General features: G+C 39.7%; 2 protein-coding genes across 3 annotated transcripts in view; one reads left to right on the forward strand and one right to left on the reverse strand.

Annotated features, from left to right (window-relative positions):
- The window catches only part of PLAG1 (PLAG1 zinc finger), a 47847-nt gene extending 29834 nt beyond the window's left edge, over positions 1-18013 (reverse strand). The window contains exon 1 of one of the 2 annotated variants that reach the window (XM_068396861.1): positions 17846-18013. The gene's annotated coding sequence lies outside the window, so the exon portion shown is untranslated. Of the gene's footprint in view, positions 1-16937; positions 17034-17845 lie in introns of those variants that run through there. The other variant, XM_068396863.1, reaches the window with a different exon arrangement.
- Positions 18014-18218: 205 nt separating this feature from the next.
- On the forward strand, positions 18219-23608 carry CHCHD7 (coiled-coil-helix-coiled-coil-helix domain containing 7). Its single transcript, XM_068395682.1, has 4 exons — positions 18219-18396; positions 21439-21511; positions 22083-22181; positions 23007-23608. The coding sequence occupies exons 2-4, from the start codon at positions 21458-21460 to the stop codon at positions 23106-23108; spliced, it is 255 nt and encodes an 84-aa protein (XP_068251783.1). The 5' UTR covers positions 18219-18396; positions 21439-21457; the 3' UTR covers positions 23109-23608.
- Positions 23609-24256: the final 648 nt, after the last annotated feature.

Genomic DNA, 24256 nt, shown 5'->3' on the forward strand with positions numbered 1-24256 from the left:
AGGCAGTGAAAGCTGCGTTCTACACAGATTATGAAGACAATGGTTTTGAAAAACTTGGCCTAGTAATCTCAAAACAGGTTCTCCCCAAAAATGCCACAGAAACTTGATTCTTATAAGAACAACCCTCAGAAAAAGCACAAGAGCCATTTACTTATTCTTATTTTGCATTTTATCCTGTTCATGGACTGCAGGTTCTCCTGCTTTGGTACCAAGGTGCTTACAGTACAAGTCTCATGATGCCGATTGGGCAAGTAGTGTCTCTCCCATCACAAGAGTCAGAAACAACGTACAAGGAACTTGGTATTTCATGAGGGTATGGACTGTGGCTGTAGGGCAGGATTTCTCTAAGTATCCCGAGCCTGAGGCAAAACATCAAACGTGCTAGAGAGCATACCAGAACTCTGTGTAAATATGTTCCATTGTCAAGATCCATGTATAAGTTTCCAGCCAGTGAACTGGCTTGTGAACTCCCGTCTGCAGGATGCATATAGCTCCAAGAACTACCATCCCACTTGGTATTTGCATTCAGTGATCCAGGGCCTAAAAAGTAGGATAGGATAGCATAGGAGCACCAGTGGCGATGACTGAGAGGAACATAACTTGGCTTTGTGTAAATGAGGGACAACTGAATTTACTATTTTATTTAAAAACAGTAGTGTCAGCCACTGTTGTTAAACTAACACACAAAATTAAACAGGGTGCATATATGCAACCGCAAGTACTTTAACTGCTTTTTCCCTTTTCCTTTCCACATGTCTCAGTTCTCCTCCTTCGAGTCACACTGTAAGCTTGTCAGGGCAAGGACAGCTGCCTGCTGTGTTTTCCTTTTCAGCCTCTAGTACGCTGAATCCTAAAAATGGATGCTACTTTTTTTTTTTTTTTTTTTTAACACATGAACAAAGCAACACAACTCCGAAAGCCTCCTTTAGTTCTATTTATTCTTACCCGGTCATCAGTGCTTAGAAACAAACATTCTTCCTGTCCACTGCTCTCCTGTGAAAGACCACAGTATCTATAGTTACTGGAGAAGAGTGCTTCAGTTATCTAGGCTCCGATCCTTCCCATGCTTTAATTTTCAGCTTGCCCCAGAAGGCTTGCTTTCTCAGAGGATACTAGAACCAAGATTTCTCTCTTTCCAAAGGCAGCTACTGAAATTCTTTCTCATCACTGGAAAGCTTGTCGCTCCTTAAAAGAACCAAATACCAAGATCACATCTGAAACTGAAGAGCTAAAGAGTCACTTCTGATCAACTTACAACTTCCAGCCAACTTGCCAGGCTTCCCCTGGTGCAAGGAAAGCGGTTAGACTGTAACTCTAGCCCTAAGAAGTGCTGTCAGAGAGCACAGGATGAGCTTTTTTAAAGAACAGCTACCAACTTCCCCCAAACCATTTTCTCTTCTTAGTTGTAGGTCTTCCTGTCAAAGGAAAGCATATTGGGCAGGTGGCACACACCACCACAGTAACACTGCAAAACTCTCACCAGAAGAACAGTAATAGCATCAGAAACAGCATCCCTACTTCCTTCAAAATATCCATGATCCCTAACAGCCCTAAGAAGCAAACACCACAATAATTCCCCATCCTAAGAACAGAATGACATGAGGGAGCAAGGGAAAAGGACTATATCAAGCAAGAATCTTTCTGATTCCTTTCTTAAACCATGCCTGCTTACAAGAGGCAATCTCACACAAATATGAGATATTTTTGGCTGATCTTGCTGGCTGTTTCTCCTTGGTCATTTGGAAATCAAATTTATTAAAGAAAATATTGTATTTTTGGCTAGAGGTAGCTTAAGAGCTTTTGTCCTTAGAATCCATGAGCAGATACTTTCCTCTTCAGTTCAGTGGAGCAGCACAAATTTGTGGCTAAGAAATTTTGAGCGTAATTCTGAAAGGAACAAACAAAGAAGCCAAAGTCCAAGTTCATGCAAATAACCTCTCAGGACAGCTGTTTATTTTATATAATTCTCCCAGCTGTGCAAAAGATGCTCTAAACAAACAGAGCATGTTGCAGAAGAAAGGGAAGCAGCTCAATACAACCTTCCCGGGGGGGTGAGAAGTCTGAGCCAAAGAAGCTGCTGCGGCACACAACACAGTGCAGCAAGACCCAGGATCTGAAAGTCTGTTGGCAGATGGGACATTTCTGATGGTTCATCTCAAGGAATGTGTTAAGAACAGCACACAAGAATCCACTGAAGCATTCAAGTAGTCAGATGATCGACATATTTTGCAGGTATATCCTTGGCCACAATCTGCTACTGCTTTATCCGTAAACTGCTTACCAATACACAAGTATCCCTCTGTTTCCTAGTGCTCCTATGTCACAGAGCATCATCAGGCTAAGTGGTGCAGAAATAAGAACACAAACATCTCTCTTTTGCAACTGATGAGTAATATGTGACTGAAAAATTATGAAAGCAGAGCAGAAAAGCAATCTGGTATGGGGAAAACGGTACATTAAAAAAAGCAGTAATGAAACATTCAGGAGAGGATGAATCAAAATAAAAAACAAACTGAACATTTCCTATAAATCAAAGATTTCAAAATACTAAACAATAAGAGACTTGATTATGAAGAAACCTAAACACATGCAAAAATAAAAGGGCCAGATCAACAAGTTGTTTTGAAGTATTATTAAAACAATGGTCCACCTTGAGAAGCTAGTTTTCAGATGCACTGACAACTCTGGACAACCTTATTTTATGCTCTCCATTTTTTCTTAAAGATATAAATGAAAATCATTGTTAAGGAAAACTGCACAAAGTTAGAATAAACATGAAAGAGTAGCAAGATGGGAAACAAGTCACTACTAGACAGAAAAAGAGAGAAAGCAGAAAACCAGAAAACCTGAAGCAGAATAACAAACAAACAGTTTAATCTTTTTGAGGGCAGAGGGATACAGTGATGATGGCTAGGAACACACACTCTTCTGGTCCTCTTTTACTGTAAGTAATTTATCATGGGCTTAACCTCTCGTCTGTCTTGGTGTTTTAAATATAAAAGCTCCTCTTCAGTAAATACATTCTCATCTTTAAAACATAATTATGGTCTGAAAGTTGACACTATAAATAGCTCTAAGGAGCTTCATATTCATGTCGTCTTGATTTCTGTATCAATTTACTTGATTGCAACAGTCAAGCATATGTGTTCTGGTCCTCCAGACTGAAAGGAGTTCTTATGAGGGTTAGTCCTAAAGAGGTGTTTGACAGGGTGATAGTTTTGAGTTTACATTCATAAATAATAGTTGAAATATCAATGTGTAACTGATACATCTATATAAAGGACAAAGCATTCACAAATGTTTAGCAACTTTCTTAAGAAAAGCAAGTATCTGAGTAAAAAAAAAAAAATAGATTAGGGAAACATAAAAAAAAGTAAAAAGAATACATATTCCACTAATCCATACTGGCATGCCAGGAAAACTTAAAGACAATTTGGAACAAACTTTACAAATTCTTACAATTAGGAAATACATGAGGAATAACATCATGAATAAGTCTTCAAATTAGCAAGTGACCAAGAAGTATACGCTTTGCCAATTTCAGTTCAAATCAAAATACTTCATGATACAAGTATATTTTTAGTACTTTTACAAATAAATGAGTTCTTTGGAATAAGATTCTTCACTCACTAACATTCTCATTTTCTTTCCTGCAGTGTCAGAAACAGCCATTTCAAGATGACTTTTGCAAATCTGCAAATTGAAAGGGACAATTAGCATGTAATCTCATATGAAGTCCAAGTCTTTGAAAAAAATGACAAAAATATTTTAAATATGAATCTTGGAAAAGTTTTTTTTTCCTTCACTTTAACGACTGTCTGAAATAACTACTGCACTAACCTGATGACACACTTATTTACTATATTTTCTTACGCCCGTTATTCAGTTGTTGGCAGCAATACAACTTCATTTAGCAATAGCTTGGACCCCTCAGTAAGGGAATGTGTACGTAGTAGCTCTCTAATCTTGCTGCCCAGCTGCTAAGACAGTCACATGAGTCACTTGCTGCCTTTAGAGCAACACACACCACTTGCTGAATTTAGAGACATTCTCTGTTTCTGCACTGGCCATACATATAAATTGAGTAATACCCTATCCTAATCACACACAAAACTCTCTAGGTGTTTTTGGTTTGTTTTTTATTTAAACCTGTGAGTCAAAGAACTTATTTTTTACTAACACAGTTAACAACCCAGCTCCACAAAGTGATTTATGTACCGGTTTTCAGCATTTTCACTCCAGTTAGGATAACTTCAGGAAACAGTTCAAATGTAGGTAACTTCATCTTACTGTTCAGTGAAAATCCAGCCCTGGAAGAATGAAGAACTCTATCTGCCAGGACGATTCGGTATAGAGCCTTGGAACAAAACACTTTACAACTCCTTCCTTATCAGGATTTTAAACTGTGACTGTTTGGAACACCACCTGATTCGTCTATTTAAAAACAATTTACATAAACACTGGCATAGTTACTTCTATGCAGCACTTTAGTCTACTGATACATAAAACTCCTTGTTGAAAATACTTAATTTATTAACATAATCTATAGGTACTATGTAGGAAGTACTAACACATACAGCAGTATACAGCCTTACAGCAAAACACTGTGAGGATAATCTTCTTTGGACTGTCACTGCATCCTCAGCATAGGCCCTCTGATGTTTCATTTTACTCTATATCACATCCTATCTCCTTTCTCATATTCTCCCTGTGTCTCATTATGGCACTGTTCTTTGCAGATGGTTGTATATGGAAGTGATCAACAACACAACATATATAATGCTCTGGTCATACGTGTTCATGGACTAGCAGCATAACAAAACATCACAGAATCATACTTCAAGGTATAAGGCTAATGCCACCAAAACCAAAGAGTCTTTTAGAATATATGAAACACACTTCTCCAGTTCAAAATATATTGGCCCAAATTGCAAAAGGTGTTTTCATGTGCCTACAGAAGAAAGCAGCGTGTCAAACCCTACCTAACTCTATTAGTTTCAAGTACAGCCAAACTTGCCTTAAAATGGTCTTTACAGACGTCTTGCCAGTAGGATATCACAGTAGGCAATGTCCCAACTCGCCAGTCGAGCAGCAGCACATTTTCAAGTTAAATACTCTAATCTGTCAGATAACATTAAAGAGCTCCATAACTAGCCAGAATAGAGTACCAAGTAGTAACAACTAACTAAACTTTTCACTCATGTTGTACCGTTCTGAATTAGCATTTGTAAAAATAAATGAAAATGGTTACTGTTTCAACAAACTTTGCACTGTAATTCAACTAAGTACAAGCAAATTCCTTGTACTGGTATTTAACACCTAAAAAGTTCTACTCACTGATGTACACAGTAGCAGTCAACCTACAGTCAAATTTCAGACTAACACACACATATCTACTATCCTTACAAGTAACACCTAAGATTTCTGAAGTCAAAAGATACGGCAGAACTATACTTTTCTGTTATATTTCTCGCACTTTACAGAATTTGCTGCCAAGTCAGTATTGCTGCTTCCCACGATTGTGTGACTCTTTACACAGCAGCAGTATACAATTACAAAAATTGAATGAGGAAAATATAACTTCAGAAAACAAAGTGGCAGAGGAACATGGGGCAAGATTAGCAACTGAAACTACTGATCCAGATGAATCCCAATGTCTCCAATCCAGCTGGCATAAATTCTCATCTTCCTTTACTCTATCTTTCCCATAATCAGTATAGCATTCCATTCAGGTATTTGGCCATCACAACGTAATATTCTACATTAAAATTAGGAATTGCTACCCCTCCACACTGAGAAAAGGTTTCTGTATATGCCATTTTTAATCAACAATTTGTCTCGAATAACCAGAATGCCTTAAAGCAGGCCAAACCATACTGGCACATAAAACAATTCTTGGAAAAAAGGCTGCAATTTGATAATGCACGTATTATTCATTCTATTAAAGAAGTCTCTCTCCTTAAGAATTCAAGTTTATGGGTATATTTCTGTGATAACCTGAAACCTTTCAGATGGAGTCTAGTAAGAGGTAGCTGCCTGGAATAAAAACATTGCCTGCAGAATGATGTATGATGACTTAGTGGATTAGCATGTTAAAAGCATAATCTCTTTTGACACAGCTATTTTTAAGTGGTCTTAAAAAAAAAGTATAAAATGTTAATTCTGTTTTCCAATAAACATAACTTTTGATCTGCTGAGTCAGAGGTGTTATGCATAATAATCACAGCAGGAGTACAACGCTATTTGTATTTGTTTGGAGGAAAAACCATGAGCACAATTTCATGCAAGTAAGAAGAAAAAAAATCACGGAGCAGAATTCAATTAAAGGCAAATACACCAGAGGGAAACAGTAATTCTGACAAAACAAAACACTTGTTTTCCTAGGCACAATCCACATTACTAGGAAGTCAACTCCAAAGCCATGTAACATTTACATTCAGGTTTTATAATATACACTTCCGACACTGGACTAAAATACTGCATGCTACTAAGTCAGTACCGTATCACTTTTCTATGTATCACTTTTAATTCTGAATTCAAGCCCACAAAACAACAAACTCACTAACCTTAGAAAGCACTTTATCATGCACTATCTGAATGTAGTAGAAGAGCTTTGTGTTTGTACAGCTCCCAGAAATAATTACGGCAGGGTTCTGAATACCTATGCATGTCTAGGTACCAAACTTTTTTACCTCAAAAAAAAAGTTATGGATGTACATGGACACAAAATAATTTTTTTTTGCTTTCATCAAAATCTGATGGTTTTGTTACTTAAAACTACATTCTTCTAAATGTACATTATGTATTATTTTCATAAATATATTACTATAACACACATTCCCTTACTGAGAGATCCAAGCTATTGCTAAATCAATCTCCCACGACATCTAAGTATTATTTACGTCATTGAAAAATATCATCAGATTAGTACAGTAGTTATTTTTCTTTGCTTTCAAGACAGTTAAAATATTTTTTCCAAGATCTTTAGTAAAAGGATTTTTGTCCTTTTCAAACACGCTAACTTTGTATGTAGCTACATTAATTGCCCCTTCAAGTTAACAGACTTGTAAAAATCATCCTGAAGTGTCCATTTCTGATACTGCAGGAAAAAAATGAAAATGTCAGTGAGTGAAGGAAGGATCTTATTCAAAATAATTAATTTACTTGTAAAAGCCAGAGTATGGAAGTTCCCTACTCACACTGCAGAAAGAGACCAATCCTCCACTGCAAGTCTGCTCCTTCCACATTCAGGACACTGCAGTTCCATCATTAAGCAGCATCCCCTGATGAGAAGCACATGACTACTGTTCCATGATGTACCCTCAATGACCACCCATTTCTGAATGATGCTAAAAAACAATACTGGTTTTAACCTATTAAAAAACCCCTGAACAGCTTGATTCTTGACAACCTGAAAGATCATCCCTTTTCATGGATGCCACCTGAAACAATCTCAAATGCACATTACAATAAAAAAAAAACAGATGGGGAAATACCACTCACTCCCTGAGAAGCATTAACTTTAACATAAATCCCTCATTCTGAGACAGGCTTAAAATGTTAGCATTACAGACTATACAGTTACTACTGTATATTTACTAATGACCTACCTAGAATTTGATAGATGGAAATGATGATATTTGGAAAGCATGAAGCAGAGGGTGAATATCTGAAAGGTCACAGTGAAAACAATTGTCAGCATCCAACTGGATTTTAATAAGCTGTGCCAGAGGAACCTGGGACATGCATTTTTATTGACTGTTCAATTTAAGTTGTTTTGATTTATAACAAAGAGGCCAAGGAAACTTTCAAATAATCTGGTCAAGATCAGATAGGAAAAAGTCCCCCTCTTCCATCTACAAATTCTGTAGTTTGAGTCATTTAATAACTTTGCCAGCCACTGCAACATACTCAAAAAATAGCAAGGAACAGACTTCCTAAACAACTGATGAATACAACAAGTGGAGGGGAAAAAAAAAGAATAAATTTTTATCTCTACATAACCAGCCTAAAAATACCCAAAGCAAGAAGATAGAATACTTGCTCTTCAGGCCTGAGCTCTGCCATGCACGGGGAGGGAGTATATGTATTTTTGACTACATACTCTCTCAGATGTACCCCTGAACACAAAATCACATAATGAATTTACAAAGTTGCTAAGTAGCAGCTCACTCATAAGATACAAATACATTATTATCTCCATCCACTAGACCTCTTAACCTTCCTACAAAGGCCAAAGTTACAAAAAGGTTGGACATATATGGATGGATAACCTTCAGAGACTGTTGGCAGCAAAAGTGGTGGCAAATTTTTATGTATATTTGGGAAGGAAGAATTAACAAATCAGTTAAGCTCTATCTTCATCAAACTGTGAGTCTTACTATCTCAATGAAACAAATGTGACTTAAGTACTACTTCATGTAACAGTTACAGAGCGTTTGCAACCTGACAGCAAATTTCTGTCTGCCTTTAAGCTTTTCGATTAAGATACCTACATAAAACCTTTATGCTAAAACTACCACCAAATATCAAACTACCTCCTTTATGATAAAAGTCGGACACTTAGCAGAAAGAATTATTTGACCTTCAACCACAGTTTAACAACTACAACTATGACAGGAATGGGGGAGGTTTAGGGCATCCATGAAGTCTTTGAGGGTTTGCTCAGAGTTGAGAGACTTTCTATGGCTTGATTCCTGATGAAAACTGGAACAAACAGCACAATACTCAAGTACTTATTCAGACAAAACCTTTAGGGAATTCAATCTGCCTAACGAAGAATTGTGGAGTTCATCTCAATATAACTGAACATATTATCACTTTCGAGGTTGCAACATTACTGTGCAACTGAAATCACAAATTCATAGGATTTAAATATTTTGAGAGACTGAGAGGCCGTGATTTAAGTCATCAGAGTCCCTTCCTGACCACACCTCCCTTTTCGCTCAAGGCTTAAAGAAAGAGCCAGTCTCCTTTTATGTTCAGTATTTTTATTAGGCAAACTACAGAAAAATCAAAAACCTCCCCAAACTAAAGCACCTTTCTACTCCAATCAAATGAACAAGTAATCAATGCAGTTAAAAACTGCTTAAATGCACTTTATTTAAGTATAATGAAGAGTAAGAAGTTTGTTTTACATGATTCATAGATAAAAACTGTACTAGAAACCAAAATGTATTACTCAAGATGGACTTGACTCGTTCTCAAATACTCTGAAGTGGTCAAGTTTTTAAAAGTAACAGAATATTATACTACAGGGGAGACCTCTAAAACCAGGTTTTTTTCCAAGAAACTTATTTCATAGTTTATCATTTCTGAAAGTGTAATCTAGATTTCTGTTTGCCTTCTACAGCAACTGATGCTAGAAGTGTGTTTGAGTATTTCTCATGAGAAACAGTGATACCACATATTTGATTAACACTACAAGGCTGCAAAACCTGACATCTTTTCCTCATAGGCTAGTTTAGTATTCATCCAGTTTGGGACAGTTGGGACCATCCAAATACCACTATGATTAAGCTTCCCGTGTTACTCTACACCCAATTTTTATACTTGTAGCAATTCCATAGTACTCCTCAGCACAATTTTTGTAGTGCAAAAATGATCAGTATCAGCACTTAATGGGATACAAATTCATTTTGAGACAATGAAAGAGTTCTAAATAAGTGAAAGAACTGCTGGGTTCAGAAAAGAGTGTATCCAAAAGAAAAGGGTAAGCTTGTGCAGCTAAGACAAAAACCCTTTAAAATTACAACTGGGAAAACATTACATTTTACAAGTAATGAGAAATTAAATGAGTTTGATATAAATATTTCATATACACTTTTTAAAGCAATTTCAACACATATTAAAACCAGCCTGAATAATTAGGATAATTAACATAATATGATTCTTGGTAACTTTTTAAGTAACAAATAATGTAACTTTGTTATTTAGGAATAGAGCTGATTTCATTGTACTGGTATGCTTATAACTGTACTTAAACACCATTTAAAATAGCATGTAGCAACACCATCCTTTGACAGATGCAATAATATTTTTATTACTTTTTCTGAAACTGATTAAAATATAGCCATAAGCTATATGTTTGTGCTGGGGTATAATTAGAAGCGGTTTAGTCTAAACACAATCCTAGTATTCAAAAGAATTAAAGAAAACTGTCAAGTCACAGAGGAAAAAAATCTACAGATTCAAATTAACTGGCATTTACTGTGATCAGCTATGTCTATGCTCTTCTCTAAGCTACATGGTTCAGTTTCCTAGTGTCCTAGATGAAACAAATTACGCGTGTATTGACCACAATAACTTCCAGTGAACAAAACAAGCTTGAACAATGTCTATGCTTAGCTTTTAAACAGAGCACAAAACCCTGACAGGATTTTACATATGTTTTATTTTAGTTTAATGCTCACTCTTCCTAAAGTACTTGTGAGGGGAAGAGCACCAGTAACTGATAACTGGTAGCTAACACCATAAATTTACACCTTTGTAGCGTATCATCTTATGAAAACAGAAGAACAGCTGCAGGCAATTTCTACTTTTGCAAATTTATATTGTATCTATACTTCCATGTGATAAATACAGTATTATTAAGCCTTGCATGTAGGCAGCTGTAGTACATGCACAGTTAGTATAAATGAAAATTCCTTACGTGACAGTAAGAGTTTGAAGAAACCTAACATTTACAAACTTGTAAATGTTTTATTACTAACTATACAGGCTTGACTGAAATTTAATAGTAAGCTGCCAGAATATCTCTCTCTGCCTTTTCTTCAAAAAGGTCTCTTTTAAAAAAAACTTCCTATATCACAACTGATTCAAAAGTCATGACATTCTTCCTAAACAGCCAGATATTTCCTTAAAAGGTGTGTGTGTCTATATTACATATAAATGTAAGATTCATGATAAACGCATATACCACATAATAAATAGTTTTATTAGAGGTGACAAGCACTTGGGACAGTAAAATCTGATTTGCATACACAGGGTCTTTCTGCTGTTCAAACATTTAGTCTAATGAGATTCATTAATTCAGAATCAGATGATTTGCAGGGCTTTTTAGAGAACTCATGCACTAGTAAATCTGATACCCTGTAGTACAGAAATACATAGTCAATAAATTAAGAGGAAAGATAAACTTTCTGACATTCTCCTTGCTTTTTGATTACTTGGCAATTCACAGTAAATATGCATAAGACAAAATCAACCATCTACATCTTATTTAATGAGACATACTTCAGATTTGGCAGTCTCCAAAGTGTAATGCGACCCACAACCATAAAGAGAAGCTTTCAGGGTGAAAGTTAGTGATACACAGTGTCAGGCTACCAGGTAAATTACCTGTACAATACGTAAGTAAGTAGATGTGCAATCTGCATGGCTAAATGATATCAAATAAAATACTATTTACAGCAATATGGAAGAGATTATTATTAGTTATGCTAACTTTAGTAAAAAAACAACTTTGACAAATAATTCCCTTTAAACACTTTCTAATCTGATTTCTAGGGATATTCTCCTTTGAGAGAGGAATTTAGCACATTAAGTGCAAAAGAAGATTATAGCAATTCAGTTTACTGTAACAGACACTTTTTGCATTTTTCCAAGTTCCTTTAAATAGTTATTTCTTAATTGCATATGATAGCAATTCTAGGTTTTACTTTCCTGATTCCCACTTGACTTCTCAAAGCTGATTTGAGCTATTTACTTTGAGTTATTTATTTCAGAGTTTTGAGTTACTGTTCTGTGTATTATAGCCACGCTTGTCTACATTCATTTGTTTTATCTATCTCACTTTTTGGTTTTATACTAGTTCAGCTCTGGTGTTTTTTCCCCCCTCTTTCCTTTAAACAAATAAAATAAAATTATGCACATCAGGCCACACTCTACTCTCTTCATGCCCCCATGTAAGCCTATCAAAACCACCAGGGTTGGGCATGTGTAAAATAGCCCATCACTCTGGCGGCGTATTTTAATGTATTTGACAAGGTATCTCTACACCCTGGACAGACAGTGAATTAGGAAACGGACAGAAGTTATTACAAAGAAGGCTATAATAGAAACTGATTTATTCCTTCAACATGAGAGTAACTACATAAGCTTTCCCACTCTTCACTGTCAAGTATGTACTTATGTGGTCATCTCAAAACCCTGCTATGTACCGTGGTTAATTTTAATGCTATTATCCTATAGTAACTGTTTACAAGACATGCAGGGTCCATTTAAATATTAACAATTTTAATATATCCTATGAGAAGGCCCCATCCTCTATAACTGTTATCACATAACTATTTTTAAAAGCATGTTATATCTTCTCAAAAATTTAAAACCCCCCTCTAATTCTATTAATTTCTGGTAAATTCTTCTTCTAAGATGAGACAATAACAGGTGAACACTGATACTGAAGTAGACAAAAAATACTTTAACAAGGCAATCTAAATAAAAGTAAAACTGAACTTGCAGTAATGGTTACCAGTTTTGTTCAATACTAGGTTTTAACAACTTGTGTACAATTAGAATTTTTTGTATTTGATGTTTGGTGGACAACTGTTTATTTAAAATGCATTAGTAACTACAATTTATTCAATTTCAGATAAAAGGTCACTATATTCCTTGAAAAATTAAAAATAAAATATAGGCAGCTGTATAAGTGACTATATTGAAAGTTAATCAATGATTTACACTCAAGTTACAAGTTTGCACAATTTAAAAATCAATATAAATTTAATTAAATTCTAGATGCGATTTTTTGATTAGCAGGGAAAATACACAACTCTCTATTATCAAAATGCTCAGATAAATACAAAAAAATCCCCTACCCTTCAGAAATTTAAACATTTTACATTTGAGCAATGCAAAATGTTACTTTGTTCTAATATTTGAATTATTTTTAAATAGTTTTTCAAGGCTACCTAAACATTTGGTAATTGGTTAAAGATGCTTAACAGTTCAGTGGATAGATACTGCACATTTCTTTCAAAAGCAATGCAAGCTGAATCTGCACTAGTAGCAGATATTTGGAAAATATCTCCTTGAAAGCAAGTGCTCTATCACTTCGGTGGTGGTGGCTGCTAGCTCCTTTTAACTCTACACTGATTTGAGAATGGTCTAATTGCTCTAACATATTTCACATTTTCCAAAATATCTCCCCTTGGTAAACAGATAAACTTGTTCAAGAACCCTCTCAAAAGGTATTTGCTGACAAAAAAATGGGTTTAAAGATGTAATAGGTTATAAATACAAAATTTAAAAAACATATGTTTTAGAGTCTGAAATAAAACATCTCTTTTAACAAAATAACTTTGAACAGTTACAAACAGTGGTTTATTTGGAACATGAGCAGTGCCCTCTTTAACCCACTAATTTTAAAACACATGCACTACCCTGAAAGGAGGAGACTTAAGGGCACCATTTTGACTGACTAGCTGCAGAGATGGACGACCATTAGAAGTGGCTGCGCTTTGTATGCGGTGCCTTTTGGAATTACACAAACTTTTAAAAAGTTTCTTAATTTATATTTCAAAATTCTATATTGGGAACCTAATTTTTCAGGATAATTACTAAATGAAAAGTACACACCAAGAGACACACTTGAACTAAGCATTCAAGAAAAGGTGAATGCATGTCAATTTAGATTCCTGTCTTTGCTGTACTGTTGTACAGTACTGTAGTTATTAACTCTTAAACATTACTGAATAGGATTGATAAGTATCTAAGAAGGATTTTAACACATTTACAGCTCCCCAGTTTACCTACAACAAGAAGGGTAACTTTAACAACATCATCGCACAGTATTTGTTTCCTCAGGTGTTTTAATTTTAGAAAATCTTGAAAAAATCATACCGAATTATGTATAGAACCAGAGCAACATATCACAGAGAAGATTATCTTAACTCTTAGAAGTAAGGAAGCTTTGAAAGTTACTTCTATTTTTATTAAACACCACATCATCCCCGTAAGAAGAAATCAGTTTTCTACAAAAAGAGTAAGTAAGTTTGTAAAAAACAATCCTAAACAACATTTATCTTCTGCTATTATTATCACCATCTGGATTACACCTTAAAACTAAACCCCCTTTAGAAGAGTATCAAATTCTGTGAGAACACCCTTTCCTCTTCCTCCTCCCTATGTCCTGAGTTTTGTACTATGGTTGGATACATTGAATTTACTTTGTAACACATAACTGTAAGTCAAGAAAGATACTCCACAACACAGCTTCTTTCATGTTATTATTCCCAGAGCCTATACCTATTTTCTGTATTACAATATTAATGTTTTGGAAGCTCTTAATTAGGTAAAAATGTAGTAACATATTGAACACTTCATACTGATGGCCACAGACACAGTATTTGAAGAGTTCTTAAATAGTGTTCTCAGTACCAGTAACTAGTTTAATAAAGTTAGTTCTATACATCTACTACTATCTATCTACCCTGGTACATTAAAGACACCAACACACAGTGTACTGCTATTAATTTATCAATTTTTTATGCATTTCAGGATAATGTTACTTCAGTCATTAAAAAGAAGAGATCAGTGTGAGAAATATTTGGAAAGGAACTCTGAAGTATGAATTCCTGCTAACTATAAAACAGATCTCTAAACCATAAAAGACAGTCTTGGAAAAATGTTCAATTTCATTCCTTTATACAAACTGATTAATCTTTCTTCCTTAATGAGCCTTTTTTTCTAGCCTAAGAGCAGTTAATGTGATTTAATTTTCACAACTGTGAGTCACTGGAAAACTTTGAGATTTCTTCCAAAATCTCTAACCACAAGACTGTCCTAGTCAACAACTACTGTACAGCAGCTTCTCTGGTCACACTTGCAGAAAAGGTACAGATCATTTGGGAACACATGCTATTCAACACAGAGGGCTATCACAACTGATACTCGCTTCCACAAGTTCAAAGAAAACACTTGCTGAAATAGCCTCCCTACAAGTTCAGTACTCCATCTTCCCTCTCAAGAACCACATACCTGTATGCAATTTTTAATCTAGAATTAAATATGAAGAGTACAAAAACAGGGCATGTGTAAAGGAAACATCGTAACTCCTCACAAAGATATCAAATTGCCATGTTAAGAGGCAATGTTAACTTTTTAAATAGGATATTTCGCTGAAAATTAAAATACACAGGAGATAATAGGGACAAGCAGAGCATTTCACATCATTTCAGTTAAACACTTACAAGTTAAAAAATAAGCAAAAAACTGTATCAGCCAGAACCCATGCTAAAAGCATGCATGCACACACACATGCACACGTATACATAAAACTAGACGGCAGTTAGGATGATTTTTCTTTTTTTTAAACAAAGCCAGAGGCTATTCTTCCAAGTGATGCTATAATTACACAGCAAGGTCTACTTGTAAAAAGCCCCTAGTTTGGCCAATTAAAACCTACAGTTATTTTCGCTACCTTCAAAACCTTTTGGGACTGTTCAGAAGATTTAAGTATAGAACAAGGTCTACAATACTCTTCAACAAACTCAGGTGTCCCCAACAAAACTGAATTTATTCAAGGTAAGAATAATGCACTTCACACCTTTTATAAAATGGCTGTGAAACTGCCCTATGCACACAGGTCTCCTCCCAGGGAATTCATAGCTAGCAGAACAGCACTAGGTTTTGATATTAAACAACCTGAGACCCTTTCATTTCTGCAACACTCATTCCAGAAAATGCTCTCCAAAACACAGCATTTTAATTAACACACCAAGAAAACTCCCCTGAAGACCTGCTACACACAAAAGAATTGCTTTGATCCAAACGAATCTGCATGTATCCCCCTGTTATCTTGCCTTAATTTATCAGATCAGGGCCGATTTGATACCTTTCCATTAAAAAAAAAACCCAAAACAACGAACCATCCCTCTGCTAGAGGCAGAGGTGCTGCAGAGGTGATGATAACCCTAGGAAAAGAGAAGCTGTCTCTTTAAAATGCCCTGCTATGTCCCTGATCCCACGTGGAACCAACATCAGCAGCACTTTCGCATTAACTTCAATGTGAGGCGAGATGAGGCATCGTTATTTCACATAAATAAAACGAGGAGACTGCAGAAGACATTCTTTGTAGGAGACAAACAGGTGAACTGAACGTGCCAGGGAAACCAGCAACCACCCGCAGAAGAGGTGCCCTGCCCCTGAGCCCTCTCTGCTTTCCCTATGGAGCATTACCTCAACCCCACACTCCTCTGAAGAATCCAGTTTAAATAGAGGAGGGAGCCACCAGGAAAACTTGAAATTCAAAGGCAACGAAAACGCACTTTATAAACCGGAAAGGTTTACTCTTTGCCTCACACATCCTAATTAGATCAGGAAAGTGACACTACAAAGGCATTACATGCCGGTCCGAAAAAAAAAAAAAAACCCAAGAAAGAAAAAAAAGACAAAGGAAAAGAAAGGAGCCCCCATCTCCAAACCCCCCCCAAACATACCAAAAAGCATTTAAAAAGGAAGTTTTAAAGCAGCACATACAGCATTTATCTTATCTAGGATCACTCTACACTACCCCCAAGTTATGCACTTTCTGCACTATCATCTCCCCCTACCTCTCTCTCCTGAAAGGGATTTTCACGTTTTCTCATTGTCGGTGGCGAGTTATAAGAGGCTTTTGCCTTTCCAAAGAATTCATCAACAAAAAAAAATAATAAATATTAACTCCTTGCTCCCTGAAACCTTAAAACGGTCTCAGGAAGACATGGGTTTTATTCTGTTACCTTGAGGAAGAAAAGGGGGAGCAGCCCCGATTTTTAGGTATTTTTTGGCATTTTTTTCTGATTTTTATTTTGTTATATGCCTCAGTTCTCCCTCCATTTTGGTTGTTTATGATACTGACAACAAGCTGTCCCTGCTCTCTCTCTCTCTCTCTCCGGATCTCTCCTGCTTTCAGTTAGCAAACCCCCCTCCCCAATGCAACACGACTGAGCACTTACTTGGGTTCACACTTTTCTCTAAACACACACCGATGAGGAAGGGAAAAGCTTCTGGGCCACTCGGAGGGGGAGAGCAGGCAAATTCGTTTCTTTATTACGAAAAAAAAAACTTTTGTCCAAAAAACGACGGGAAAGGGGGGTCGAGTGCCCCAAAGTCACTCCGGATCCCCCCAAAGACGCAGCCGCCAGGTCCGGGGGACACCCCACGGGTAGCCGGGTCCACGGGGGAAATTTCTGTGCGAAATTCGGCCGGTTTGAGGCGGAGGGCGAATTTATATTAATTTTTTCCCTCATTTTTCGGCACCGCGGTCTCTAATGTCTTCCGCTCCCTCTCGCCGCTCTCGCCGCTGTCACTGCATTCACAGCACAGGCTCCGGAGAGGCGAGGAGGGGAGGGGGCGGCCGCGCAGCTCCCGCTCCTGCCCCTGCCCCGCGACGCCGCCGCGGCCCCGGCCCCCGGCCCGCCGCGGGGGTCTGCGGCGGGCACCCCGCGCCCTCCTGCCGTCCCCCGGGCAGACCGCTGCCTCGCCCGCTCGCTCGCGAACCAACGGAGCGCCGCGGGGAGGGAGGGGAGGAGTGGAGGAAACTCCTGAGAGAGGTTTTTTCTGAAAATCATCTCTTTCTGCCTCCGAGGGAGGGGAAGGGGGGCACCGCTCGCCTCGCCTCCCCTGCCTTTTCCCTCCCGGGGGGGGGGGGAGGGGGTCCGACGCGGGGCGGTGGGGGGCTGCGGGAGATGGGGGGCGAGGGATGGAAGGGAGGGATGGTTAACACAAACTTTTCCTCGCCGCTCGCTGCTCCTCTCTCCTCTCCCCCCTCCTCCTCCTCCTCCTCCCCCTTCATAATTTAAATAACCCTGATATTTCCCTGCTAAACCCCGGCGCCTGCCCCCCAAACCCGCAGCAGACTCACCGCGGGAGCCTCAGCATCCCCTCTGCGCCCCGTTTCCACCCTTTACAGTGTTCTCCGATTTTTCTGTAATTTTTTTCCCCATATTTCGTGCTGGACGCGGCGGGCCTGGAAATTGTTTGCTTTCCCGTCTTTCCAGCAGCCATTGTAGTGTATGCGCTGCGGTGCAGCCCAGCCTGCCGCACACGCCGCGCCCACACCGCCCGCCGCCCACACGCACCGCGGGTTGGACGCCTCCCCCCGTCAGTCAGGGCCGCGGCCGCGCCCCGCCGCCGGCGCCTGCGGCCCGCGCCGCCCGCCCCGTTGGTGGAAGGAGGCGCCGCTCAAGGCCGGGGCGGACCCGCCGCCGCCGCCATTGGCGGCCCGACCTTGCCACTCAGCGCCGCCGGGGCGTGGGCGGCGGCGGCGCTGGGCCGGGGGGAGCCGCGAGGCCGGGAGCGGGGTAGGCTGCGCCCGTACTTAAGCGGGCTGCCCGAGCCGCTGACGTCTTTCGAATTGGAGACGGGCTGCCCCCTTCTCGCCCCGGGCTACCGCGGACACGGACGGCGACGGAGGTGAGTGCCGCCGGCGACCCGCACTGCCTGCCCGCCCGCCTACGGTGCCTGCGGCCGGGCGCCCCTTCCTCTTCTTTCCCCGCCGGCGAGGAGAGAAGGTTCACTCGCTCGCTCTTCGCCGCCCGCCCGCGGGCTGGGGGAGCCCTGCCTGGCCGGGAGACGGCGCGGGGGGCCCGGCGACGGGCTGCGGCGGGCCCCGGGCACCGCGCTCGGCGGCAGGTGGTGCTGAGGGAAGGCTGCGCGCGCGCCGGCCGGCGGCCGCTGGGGCGACAGCCGGTACCCGCGCGAGGCGGGGAGAGCGGCCGGCGGCGGCGGGAAGGGGGCGCGGGGCTTCTCCGGGCCCCCCTGCCGCCGGTGCGGCAAGGCAGGGAGGTGGGCGCCGTGGCAGTCTGCCCGCCCCCTCCGCACCTGACTCGCCCCCCGTCCCTCTTACGGAGGCTGAGGCGGCTCGGCGGTGCCGAGCGTCCGGACCCGCCGGCTGCCTCCTCCCGCCCCCCGCTTCTCTCGCTGTAATAGCGATAAAAACCGTAGGGTTTTTATACGGTCTTCACGCCAGGGTTCAGGGTTTAATAAGCTGGTCTGTATTGTAGCATAATTGGCAGTGTTGTATGTATTTGTGTGTTTAAAAAAACAAAACACTTTTCCGTGGGAGGGAGCCTATAGAGAAATACCCTGATGGTTTATGAACTGAAAAAGCCCTAGGGTTAGAGAGTGCTAGCAACAGACCTATTTCTCTGTGGTACAGTTTACAACTGTTAATGTGTTAAAGCATAATTAAGAACCGTGGAATAGAGAGGGCTTTGGTTGTGGCTGGGCTCAGACCTGTAAGCTGAAAGCAGGAAGGGAAGCCTGTGCAAAAACCGGGGGGGGAAGCTCGCTTCCTGCTCAGCTGCTCCTTCAGTCACACGGCAGCGTTCCGGCGTGACTTGCCTGCCCTTCCAGCTGATAAGGGCTCAAATCGTGAAGTGCTTCGGAGAGGGGGAGAGAGGAACACGCGCGGGAGCTGTCAGACCTTTTTGGTAGTACTAAGTTGTGTTTAAGCATTTGCTTACTCTGAACTAAGCAGCTTCATGAGAACCTGAACTGCCTGTTCGTTAAGTAGGTATTTAATGTATTGTGTGCGTTGTTCCTTAAACTGGGCACGGTTGCAGACTCTGGTGGTGTAATCAAACTGAAAATGCTAATTGCAGTTTGTATAACGAACACTGATGATGACGCAGTCTATGACTCAGACTCACGAATACTCTCTCAAAGAGTAAGGCTGAAGTCAGTCCAATACTGTACACCTTGAGGCATGTCTGCTTAAGTGGTACTTACACCTCTAATATCAATGAAAGAGTTGTAACACAGACACAAACAAACCTCTAAAAACCTTCTGTCTGTGGTACTGACTTAGATGAGGCATTGTGATATGCTGCTCTTGTTTTCTCCTTTTCCAACCCCCTCCTTTCGTGAAGTCTGGTTGATGCTATTGTTCTACATGCTTGTGTTTCCATTTGAGTTGGAAGTGCCTGATCAAAAATCCTCTTGCACCCACGAAATAGCAAACATTTGCCCAGCTTGTAAAGTGAACTTAAACACTGGGTAGTTTTCAAAGGAAAGTGGAAAGGTTTCCTAATGCTGTTCTTTAAAAGGCCCATTTGCAGAAAATGATCATGTGGAATGCAAAAAATACTCCAAGGACCAGGAGAGCATACTTGCACAGGATGTAAAATCTAAGCTTATTCACACCTGGAATAGCTTACTCTTACCCAAAGAACCTTCATCTAAAAGATTGTTTTCTGTCTGTGAGCTATTAAGCGCAGTATCTTATTTTTGTTTGCTGATACCAAGCAAAACTGGCTTTTTACTGCAGACGTGCAGTTATCAGTCTCTAATGTGAACAGAAAGAGATTTAAGTTTAGAATTAGCAGCAGTATCTTTAAGGAAAAAAAAACCCCACAAGATAATCAAGGATGTTCTTTCAGTGTTTCCTTAATTAGCTGTGTTTTAGAATCATAGAATCACAGAATGGTTTGGGTTGGAAGGAACCTTAAGATAATCTAGTTCCAACCCCCCTGCCATGGGCAGGGACACCTTCCACTAGACCAGGTTGCCTCAAAGGCCCCATCCAACCTGGCCTTGAACCCTGCCAGGGAAAGGGGCATCCACAATGTCTTTTAATTTGCTGCAAAAAGTGCTCTCTTCCTCAGTTGTGTGTTTCTGCTTGCATTGGCTCAGTCAGTCATCTGGTCAACATTAGTTTGGTTTTGGTTAGATTTAGTATTTGTTTGGAACAAATACCTGCATGGCCATATGTGTGCCAGAGGCAGTATATGGGAAGTAGTAAAGGGAATGAGGGTCTGCTGTTCCTCTTGATGTCATCATTTTGGATCCATGTAGGTTCTTGGCACTGAACTCTGCCGCTCAAGCTTGCAGTTCCTAGAGTCAGTGTCAAACTACTAAACCAGTGAAAAATGTGGTTCAAGCTGTCATACACAGTGTAAGTGGATCTGGTCCCTCCTTGCAGTGAAACAGTTTCTTTTTCTATTAAGTACCTGATACAGCAACACAGGAGATGGTTGGGCACTTGTTATACCTTGGAAAGCTCAGTGAAGATACAGATGTGATCCACCTAAGGAGTAGGCACAGATCTGGAAAAGTTTACTTGTACGTTGCTCCCACACACTATTAATTGAAGTGTTTGCAGTGTGTTGGCTGTGAACAGCTTCTGTGGAGCTGTTTCTCCTAGACACGGTCACTTCCTCAACGATATGACAGGCTGGTATGAGAGTGACTGCAGTGGCTCCATTCTCTGGAGGAATTTATCAGGGAGTAAGCAATCTTGGTGACAGGCTAAACTTGCCTGAGTTGTCTTGCTGTTAGTGCTTGTGCAATAACATTTTGAAAAAGATTGGTGGTGGTGAGTTGTGGGTTTTGGTTTGTTTTTTTTTTTTCAAGACAACCTAACTGTGTGTTATTGGAATGCTGCAGTTCAGACTTAATCCTGAGTTGCTATTAAAACTAGATGCTTAACCTGTTTCTTTTCTGTTTCTTGCCAAGGTCTGGGTGTCTGTCTAGAATGTCCAGGCATGCACAACAGCTTAGAAACCATGATATAAATCCATGTGTAGCGGTAAGATGATCAAATTGGGATTTCTGTTTGCATATTTCAGTGTTAAATAATGCAATTTCTAGAGGATTCTTTTATGGATAGCACTCTCGCATTGGCATTTTGCATAAAAAGTTTCTTAAGGAGTGTGAAGATGGGAAAAGCTGAAAATCATCTGTTATAGTAAGTATGAAATAACAACCAGTAATTCCTCGTAAATAGGGGTAATACAACCGATAGCAATCTCTTCCATTTTCTGTCCTTAAAACCAGAGCCTGAAATCCTGGTTAGACAAGCTTGGTTGATTTTCTTAAGAGTCTTTGGTGGGTTATACCAAGCATCTTTGTAAACTACTATTCTATGGACTCTATCATTACTATTTAAAGAGTAATAATGTCTGTTATCTCTAAATGAAGTCATTGCTTGGAATTACTGATTATCCTTTGTGATAGATGTTCCTCTGCTCTCTTTGATATTATTATTTCATCTGAGAAAATGCCTCCTATCTTCATAGATATTCTGGGGCTTGTTAGAATTTTTAGACACTGAGTACAGTAACTTCCCTCAGCTCTGAAGTATGTTTTCCCTACTAAAGGAAACAGATGCCTCTACAAAATGTATGGATGACAACAACTATAAGAAGGATATGTGTACTGCTTATTTTTTGAAGTACAAAAGCTGCAGAAAATTCTGGGTGAGCACAGTAGATTTTCTAAATTTTACTCCATGCTTTGCTTTAAGTACATTACTTCTGACACACTGCTTTCTGAACTCTTCAGACTTAGCTAGTGCTGACTGCTACTGTTTTTACAGTGACTTACAGGCCTAGGTAGTCTTGGTATGTGTTGCTGGAAGACTTAAGCAGATGCACATCAAAGTACTTCGCTTGGTTCTCCTAAGTTTACCCTCTTAGGTTGTGAGTCAGTGTTCTTGCAGTACCTGATATGTTTCCCACTGAATTTGAGTCAGATATTTCTAGTAATAAGTTCTGTTTTAAATGAATATAATGAAAAAATTCTGAGGTAAGATAAGTTCATCTGTTTTTCCATTGTTTTGGGTCATGTTTGCTTTAACCTAAGATAAAGCTTAGGAAGAGTTCATTCTTATTTGGTTGTGTCCTTATTTCCTTCTCTCTTGAGGTAGAAGAGTATCATGAGGAACTACGTGCAGTTAAACTGTTCCTTGCTATTTTCTTTCCTTATGCCGTAGTAGTAAAGAGTCTTTTAGCTTAGCCTTTAAATGATTGCGCAAACTGCCAAAAAAGGTTTTACAGACAATTGCATGTTAGTCTTACATAGCGTAATGGGAATACTGTAATTTCGCTGTCTTCTGAAGCAGCAAGGTAAACTATCCGGTATCTTCAATTAAATACTAGTACACTTAGTTATCAGCTGATCAGACTGAAGAGAATCTGGCTCTTGATAAATAAAGAGTACTTCTGTTAAAGAATCTTATTCATTTGGAGCTCAGAGACTTCTGAGAAATCTGTGTTCTCATGGTCACTTTCTTCTGTTTTCAGCATGAAGTTATGATGCAAAGGAAAAGAAATGGTGTGAAACCGGAGATGCCCTCAGCGGAAGAGAGAAGGAAAATGTTGGAATCAATGGGGAAGCCGTACTGACTGGAAACTTGCATTGATTGCATGTTTTCACTGTACATATGAAGACTTATCAGCAGCAAGTTGCCCTTTTATGAACTGGACTTTACAGTTGCTGTATCTTGGATTAAAATAAGTCTTAAATTTTGAAATGCATGAGCTTTCTAGGATAGAACTTACTGGTTTTATTCATATTCCCAGTCACGGGAACTTGGCCTCTCACTGGAAGACATGGGTGTCAATACAGCTTATGTCTAGATGCTTTGGAAGTAGAAACTAACATGCTGTGAAATGCTAAATATAATATTAATGGGACTCACAGTGTGTTTGAAAAGAGGGGGCTGGTGAGTGTTGCAGTGTAGTTCTAAGGATAGAACAGGTTGAGAGACTGGTATGTGCACCATGTTTCTTGTATTGAGCTATTCTGCCTAATATTCTGTATTTATCATGTGTGATCCTATCACTATTTTCACATGAGTTGTATTCTCTGTCCTGGTTTAAATATGAGTGTTCACAAACTAAAATTCCAAATCCAACAGGCTTGTCATTAGATCTGCCACTGCACTCATCTGTGACAGCAGAAGCTTGCAATAAATCAGATCCACAAGCTTTGCTTGTTACAAGGTTAGAGAGGCTGATGGAGATAGAACTGAACTCCTCAGGTCTGAACTGAATATTATCTTCTGTGGATAGTAAACAGATACTTTGCTGGCAGGGAGGCAGGCAGACTTGTAGACATGTAAACATATACTCTGAGTGACATCGCAGGTTTAACTATAGTACATCTACCTAAGACTCTCTGGACAGCTGAAACCCTGGGTTTGGAAATGCTTACTCATACAAGACTACAAAGCTCAGTTTGAACAGGTACTCTAATGTTAAGTAAGATTGATTCCTTAACTAAACTGAACACCTAGTAAGTGTAAACTGGTTGCTGTCTAGGGGAAACACTGTTTTCTTACCTTTAGTACCTTCAGGTGTCCTGGCTTAAAAGCTTGCACCCTGTGGTAAAACAGAAAAACCACTGTCATGAGCTCAAGTTCCACGTGAAATCCTTTAGGACTTACTGCGATCAAGTTGGCAGAACTCTGGCTGACCTTATGGAGGATGGTGTAAAAGTGTTGTCTCTATTTAGACTGTTTTGGAAAGACTTCATGGCTTCCTGTTTTTCC

Source organism: Nyctibius grandis, chromosome 3 (assembly GCF_013368605.1).
Source record: "Nyctibius grandis isolate bNycGra1 chromosome 3, bNycGra1.pri, whole genome shotgun sequence".
NCBI lineage: Eukaryota > Metazoa > Chordata > Aves > Nyctibiiformes > Nyctibiidae > Nyctibius > Nyctibius grandis.